The sequence below is a fragment of the Crinia signifera genome, chromosome 9 (assembly GCF_055691185.1).
Source record: "Crinia signifera chromosome 9, ASM5569118v1, whole genome shotgun sequence".
NCBI lineage: Eukaryota > Metazoa > Chordata > Amphibia > Anura > Myobatrachidae > Crinia > Crinia signifera.
In genome coordinates, this window is record NC_139225.1 from 16,807,175 (window position 1) to 16,815,369 (window position 8,195).

At 51.4% G+C, this 8,195-nt stretch overlaps 1 protein-coding gene across 1 annotated transcript; it reads right to left on the minus strand.

Moving 5' to 3' along the window:
- Nucleotides 1-3,173: 3,173 nt before the first annotated feature.
- RNF183 (ring finger protein 183) lies at nt 3,174-6,449 on the minus strand. Its single transcript, XM_083160491.1, has 3 exons — nt 6,399-6,449; nt 6,161-6,217; nt 3,174-4,145 (listed from the first exon to the last, which is right to left on the minus strand). The coding sequence occupies exon 3, from the start codon at nt 4,100-4,102 to the stop codon at nt 3,554-3,556; it is 549 nt and encodes a 182-aa protein (XP_083016617.1). The 5' UTR covers nt 4,103-4,145; nt 6,161-6,217; nt 6,399-6,449; the 3' UTR covers nt 3,174-3,553.
- Nucleotides 6,450-8,195: the final 1,746 nt, after the last annotated feature.

Consider the following 8,195-nt stretch of genomic DNA (forward strand, 5'->3'; position numbering starts at 1 on the left):
CTCCCCCAGTGCCTAATCCTAACCTCCCCTCCCCCCTAGTGCCTAATCCTAACCTCCCCTCCCCCCTAGTGCCTAATCCTAACCTCCCCTCCCCCCTAGTGCCTAATCCTAACCTCCCCTCCCCCCTAGTGCCTAATCCTAACCTCCCCTCCCCCCTAGTGCCGAATTCTAACCTCACCTCCCCCCTAGTGCCGAATTCTAATCTCCACTCCCCCTAGTGCCTAATCCTAACCTCCCCTCCCCCTAGTGCCCAATCCTAACCTCCCCTCCCCCTAGTGCCCAATCCTAACCTTCCCTCCCCCTAGTGCCTAATCCTAACCTCCCCTCCCCCCTAGTGCCTAATCCTAACCTCCCCCTAGTGCCCAATCCTAACCTCCCCTCCCCCTAGTGCCTAATCCTAACCTCCCCTCCCCCTAGTGCCTAATCCTAACCTCCCCTCCCCCGAGTGCCCAATCCTAACCTCCCCTCCCCCTAGTGCCTAATCCTAACCTCCCCTCCCACCTAGTGCCTAATCCTAACCTCCCCTCCCACCTAGTGCCTAATCCTTACCTCCCCTCCCCCCTAGTGCCTAATCCTAACCCTCCCCCTAGTGCCTAATCCTAACCCTCCCCCTAGTGCCTAATCCTAACCTCCCCTCCCCCTAGTGCCCAATCCTAACCTCCCCTCCCCCTAGTGCCCAATCCTAACCTCCCCTCCCCCTAGTGCCTAATCCTAACCTCCCCTCCCCCTAGTGCCTAATCCTAACCTCCCCTCCCCCAGTGCCTAATCCTAACCTCCCCTCCCCCTAGTGCCCAATCCTAACCTCCCCTCCCACCTAGTGCCTAATCCTAACCTCCCCTCCCCCCTAGTGCCTAATCCTAACCTCCCCTCCCCCCTAGTGCCTAATCCTAACCTCCCCTCCCCCCTAGTGCCTAATCCTAACCTCCCCTCCCCCCTAGTGCCGAATCCTAACCTCCCCTCCCCCCTAGTGCCGAATTCTAATCTCCACTCCCCCTAGTGCCTAATCCTAACCTCCCCTCCCCCTAGTGCCCAATCCTAACCTCCCCTCCCCCTAGTGCCCAATCCTAACCTCCCCTCCCCCTAGTGCCCAATCCTAACCTCCCCTCCCCCTAGTGCCCAATCCTAACCTCCCCTCCCCCTAGTGCCCAATCCTAACCTTCCCTCCCCCTAGTGCCTAATCCTAACCTCCCCTCCCCCCTAGTGCCTAATCCTAACCTCCCCCTAGTGCCGAATTCTAATCTCCACTCCCCCTAGTGCCTAATCCTAACCTCCCCTCCCCCTAGTGCCTAATCCTAACCTCCCCTCCCCCTAGTGCCCAATCCTAACCTCCCCTCCCCCTAGTGCCTAATCCTAACCTCCCCCTAGTGCCGAATTCTAATCTCCACTCCCCCTAGTGCCGAATTCTAATCTCCACTCCCCCTAGTGCCTAATCCTAACCTCCCCTCCCCCTAGTGCCCAATCCTAACCTCCCCTCCCCCTAGTGCCCAACCCTAACCTCCCCTCCCCCTAGTGCCTAATCTACTCTCCCCCAGCATAACCCTCTCCTAGTGCCTAATCCTAACCTCCTTTCCCCCTTGTGCCTAATCCTAACCTCCCCTCCCCCTAGTGCCTAATCCTAACCTCCCCTCCCCCTGGTGCCCAATCCTAACCTCCCCTCCCCCTGGTGCCCAATCCTTACCTCCCCTCCCCCTAGTGCCCAATCCTAACCTCCCCTCCCCCTAGTGCCTAATCTACTCTCCCCCAGCATAACCCTCTCCTAGTGCCTAATCCTAACCTCCCCTCCCCCTTGTGTCTAATCCTAACCCTCCCCCTAGTTCCTAATCTTTTCCCCTAGTGCCTAACCTCCTCTCCCCAGCATAACCCCCCCCCCCCCTTGTGCCTAATCCTAACCTCCCCAATGCCTAATCCCTCCGCTCCTGCAGCCTGACCCTCCGCTCCTGCAGCCTGACCCTCCGCTCCTGCAGCCTGACCCTCCCATCTCCGCTGATGATCCATTTTCAACCATGATGGTCGATGTAGCCGTCAGCTTTGTGGTGTCGATGATGTAAATGATGCCATGACTTCATCCCTCACTTGTGCTCTGTGTCCCGGATGCTTATGATTGGAGGATAGACAGAACTTCATAGAGAGATCATTGATGTGTATGGAAGCGCACTAGGGCCTTACACTCTCCCGGATCTGCCACAACAAAGACGAAGACGAAGGTTGTGCCGAGGGCTGGCCCTAGACTTTTTTTTTTTGGTAGGCAAACATAGATTTTGGTGTCCCTCACTGTGGATATTGTGGGTGGAGCTACAATGTGGGTGGAGTATAATATGAGTACCAATTCACATTACACTACGTAGTAATGCCACTTATATAAATTGTGCCAGCTGGAGCCCCTTAGACACCCTGTGCCAGGATTATTGCACGCTAATGCTCATTACACATTGTGCCACACAGTGATGTCCATTACACAATGTGCCACACACCGTGATGTCCATTACACAATGTGCCACACACCGTGATGTCCATTACATATTATGCCACACACTGTAATGCCCATTAAACATTGTGCCACACACTGTAATGCCCATTACACATTGTGCCACACACTGATGCCCATTACATATTATGCCACACCATAATGCCCATTAAACATTGTGCCACACACCGTAATGCCCTTTACTCATTGTGCCACACACCGTGATGTCCATTACATATTATGCCACACACCATAATGCCCGTTACACATTGTGCCACACACCGTAAAGCCCATTACATATTATATAAGTAATATATGTAAGTGCAGCTTACCTACATGCTTGTTGACTGGGCTCATGCTTGATACCAGGGGGATTACAATGCCAATGCTCAGCCGGGCAATGAGCGGTGCACTGGCTGTAACACTGGTACCACCGGCCAGAGCAGAGGGCAGCCCGGCTGTATCTGAGGCTGAGAGCAGGACCGGGGCTATTTCAAATGCGGCGCACTTTTGTGTGAGATCCCACTGCCGTAAAGCACAGTGGCTGCTGCGCTGATTCGCAGGGCAAATACATTCACTTGCAATTGAATCCCCCCTTCCCATATTGAACGATTCCTAGTCAGTGCAAACTCACTGACCGCATCAGATGCACTTATGACCTTTATAATGGGATTTCCATGTACGCCGGTGAGTGACGGGACCGTCCCTGTCCATTTCCAGCCTTTTATTACACATAACGGCGTAACGCCACCTCTATCTGGAGCGCAATTAATCGCTTTTGTCTTTTTTAACTTATAGACTTATAATCAATCTGCGTTCTGCCTGCACCACTGTTACCAAATATCATCTGCAGCCTCTGACTGGCTGGTGGTGCTGAGACTTGTAGTTCAGGTCAGCCAAACCCATGCTCATCCCACTAACTCGGTGCGGTTCCCCCATTGTCAGATGATGGCGACACACAGCCAGCGACATAATGAACAGATCCCATAGAATGACATTTATTCGGATCCTCTCCTTTATCAGTCCTGTAACTGTTCCTCATGGTCTTCAGAGGGGTTCTACGTATATTGTCCGAGGGGCCCGGTTCTATCATCCCGGGCCCCACAATAACTTCCGCGTCCAAAAGATGGAGAATATGAGGAGCAGACTGACAATGAGCATTGTCATCATCAGGTAGGAAAACATGCGGAACTGGGGGTTCCGGAAACACTGGCAGGAAGAGTCGGCCGAGGGGATGGTGGGCAGCGGGGTCTGGACTTGAGTCTGGTGGGCCCCATAGAACGATCCAGATTCTTGGCCAACGGTATACACTGAGGGTGGGCGCTGGAAGAAGTTTAGTCTCCGGGTATCGCCGGCGCAGATCAGGCGATTCTGCGGTTCCAGCTTGAGTTGGTCGAGGATGGTCGTGTTGGTGGGGAGGTCGGTAATGACCTGGTCTAAGTGGAGGATTGTGGTATGGCGGCACAGGGGGCACTGCAGGCGGTTCCTGATCTGTGTCATGAAGCTCAGCCGGGCAAGGCATTCCATGCAGAAGGAGTGTTGGCAGTGCAGGAGTTTGGGTGTACGGAAGGTGTTATTGTACGGGTTCCAGCACACCGGGCACTCCGACTCTGGGTCCAGTTTCGCGGCATCCGCCATCTCACGCTCTCGCCAATAGCACACGATACGGACCGGTTGGATACTGAAATAAAACATATAGAACAAGTTATTAAGCAGCACGTTTACCGAAGGGACGAGAGGGCAGAATGGACCTGTCCCAGGATTAAGGGACATGGATCATTGGGTAGACAGCAACTAAGTCAACACCACTAGGTCGACATGTCATTAGGTCGATATGGGGAAGGTCGACATGGGGTTTTCACCCTTTTTTTTCCCCAAATGTCGACACAGTCGACGTGGACACTGAACCATAGTACCGCATGGCTCGCTGTGCTCACCATGCTTTGGGCACGGTGCCTCGCTACACTTGGCACACTTATTTTATTCTCCCACCATATCCTGGTGGATCAAAAATAAATGTGAAAGCCCCATGTCGACCTTTTAACTGTCAACCTAATTCTTGTGTAAACCAAATGACCTGTCGACCTAGTGGTGTCGACCTAATGCTTGGAGACCTAGTGACCGTATCCCAGATTAAGAGACAGCGGCGAGATTTATAGATCTGTATTATTTGTGCGATGGTGACACGACGTGATCTGGGCGCTCGCCTACCCCGCGTAACGGGTGGAAGTGAAGGTTTGTTACATGGGTGGAAGTGCAGAATGACGCACAATGGCGTCTGTACACATACCGGGATATAAATGTGCAGATAGAGGAGCTGGTAATTGGAGATGAACCCTAAGCCCCAGGACTCTGACCCTGCAGTAATGCGCTATCTCTGTGTCCGCAGGACTTTGCCCTCGCCGGCACCTGCTCCGGAAATACCCGGGAACACTACATCTGTAAGTGTGGCACCATGTTCTGGTATAGAAGGCATGCGCGCCCGTGCCTGGGTACAAGACCAGAGATTCCAGCTTGTGGCATAGCCCACAATTAATATGCACAACAGTATAGTCAGTGCCGCCTCTTCTAGAGGAAACCATCTCTTACCCGTCCTGCCCCTCAGATATGAGAGCTGTGCCAGCCTCTACCACCTCACTACATTGTGCCAGGCAATACGGATGTGAGGCCTGAGGCACCAGGAAGTGTGCCAGTCACAGGGATGTGCATGGTGACTGATCTCCACATACACCAGGATATTCAGACGCTCACCCGCTCCTATAGTGGGCACTGGGATCCGGGCACAGCTCCGGGGGCACCATAACTATGATATAATGGGCCAGACCTATCCAGCTTCAAAAAGTGATGAAGTTGAGAGTTATAAACAGCCAGCCAATCAGCTCCTACCTGTCATTTTTCAAACACTATCTGTAACATGGCAGGTAGGAGCTGATTGGCTGTTTATCACTCTCCAATTTATCACTTTTCGAAGCTTGATACATCTGACCCAATAGGAGGGGTATAACATTTTAAGGCTGATTTAGGCATGTGATTACTGAGGTGAAGTGGTCTGCTATTAGGGGGAGATGTATCAAACCTAAAGGAGGAGAAGTGACCCAATCAGCTTCCAGCTGTCATTCCAGAGAATGGACTTAATCAAGTTACCAGAAGCTGATTGGATGCTGTGGGTTATTTCTCCATATTTCTTGTGTAGAAGATTTGATACATCTCCCCCTGTATTAGGAGTGTGACGCCGTGGGGCAGATATGGGGTGGGCTGACTGAAATCTAATAGATGTTCCACATAAGACGGGAAAACTAGTCGACACGAAAAAGGTTGACACACATTTATTTTTAGATTTTGGGTGACATTTTGTATGTTGAACCATAATCAGTGGAAACGTGGACCTGTGTGGGTTTGCTTTGCTCGCCACGCTTCATATGCAAGGTGCCATGCTCCGAAGGCAAGACATGTGGCAGTGCCATACACGTGATACAAGCGGGCTGGGTGGCTGCGCTGCATTGAGTCTGCAGGCATGCTGCATGCGACCGGTGGTCTGCTGGCATGCTGCATGCACCCGGTGGTCCCTATATAGGCATGCAGCGCCCACCTCCCCTGACATGCATCTCTAGCAAACCCCACATGCAGCCAAATAACCATGATTTACTAAAACCTCCCTGATAACCTGTCAGTCTGGTTTCGGGGGTTAATACTCACCAGAAGTTAGCGGGATTCCAGTCATTTCTGCATGGTGCCACCGGGCGTAATGCCAACCTCAGGGATCAGCACAGATATGTAAATCAGCATATGAGACCATCAGTTTCTGTGCATCAGCAAACATTCAAATCAGAGCAGGCAGCCGTGGCAGAGAAGGGGTTAAGGGTAGAGCCCCCTACCCAATTTCCTCCTTATAGTGGCAACAAAAGAGCAGAGGATCAGCAGCTGGTGGCAATACCTGTTTGTCTGGCATGCTGTGTGCAGGTATAGTAAGCAGGTGAGCAGAGGGACACACTGGGCAGGTATAGTCAGCAGGTGAGGGGAGGGGCGCACTGGGCAGGTATAGTCAGCAGGGGAGGGGAGGGGCGCACTGGGCAGGTATAGACAAGCAGGTGAGTGGAGGGGAGGGGCGCACTGGGCAGGTATAGTCAGCAGGTGAGCAGAGGGGAGGGGAGGAGCCCTGAGCAGGGAGGGTGGGAGCAGGAGTGTGTGTGACTCAGATAATGTGTAGACAATGAGGACTATCCTGTGTACTTGGGCTGTCATGCCACGGTCGGCTACACAACAATGGCCCTTTCCAACATCACACCCTGCTGGCACAGACATAAAATAGGATTATAGATTTGTAAAATACAAAACAGGGTAAATAGAATAACATAAAGTGCACAAGGGGTTGGTATAATTTGGTCTACAGCATGATGGTCGACAGTATTAGGTCGACACCATTATGTCAACATGTGAACAGGTTGACATGGGTCTAGGTCGACATAGGAAAATGTAGACATGGTACTAGCTCGAAAGGTCATTAGTTTGACATTGTCTAGGTTGACAGTCAAAAGGTCGACATGGGGTTTTTCACAGTTTTTTTACCTGAATGTCAACACAGTCGATATGGACACTGTTTCAAGTGCACTGCATCCTATTGAATCACTTGCGATGCGTCCAGCACGGTGCCAAGCTGCGCTCGGCACACTATTTTATTCTCCCACCACGCCCTAGTGGATGGTAGGGCATGAAAAACCGCCTGTCGGCACATGTCGGCTCAAAAAACAGTGAAAACCCCTATGTCGACCTTTTGACTGTCGACCTAGACATTGTCGAACTAATGACCTGTCGAACTAACGATCTGTCAAACTAATGACCTTTCAACCTAGGACCATGTCTACCTTTTCCTATGTCGACCTAGACCCATGTCAACCTGTTCACATGTCGACATAATGGTGTCGACCTAATACTGTCGACCATCATGCTGTAGACCAAATTATCCCAACCCCTTGTGCACTTTATGTTATTCTATTTACCCTGTTACCTCTGTTGGGAGGCTATTCCACTTATCCACTACTCTTTTTGTGAAGTAATTCTTCCTCACATTTCCCCTGAATCTTCCTCCCTCTAGTTTCAGTGCATGTCCTCGTGTTCTGCTGCTCCTCTTCCTGTGAAGAATGTCTCCCACCTGTACCTTGGTAAAGCCCTTGATATATTTGAAAGTTTCTATCATGTCCCCCCTTTCCCTTCTCTGCTCTAAAGGGGATGCAGTCATCTATTAGAATGAACTTAGGTCTACAGTCATTAGGTCGACCCCACTAGGTCAACTGGCAGGAAGGTCGACATGGGCCAAGGTCGACATGACTTAAGGTCGAATTTGCATAAAGGTCGACATGAGGAAGGTCGACTGGTCATAAGGTCGACATGGGGTTTTTCACTGTTTTTTGAGCCGACATGTGCCGACAGGCGGTATTTCATGCCCTACCATCCACTAGGGTCCGATTCTCATTGCCAACTGTGTCCATGTCGACTGTGTCGACATTCGGATAAAAAAACAGTGAAAAACCCATGTCGACCTTATGACCAGTCGACCTTCCTCATGTCGACCTTTATGCAAATTCGACCTTAAGTCATGTCGACCTTAAGTCAGGTCGACCTTCCTGCCAGTCGACCTAGTGGGGTCGACCTAATGACTGTAGACCTAAATGCAGTCTGACGAATGATCCCATTCCGCTCTAAAGTATACATATTAAGATCTTTTAGTCTTTCC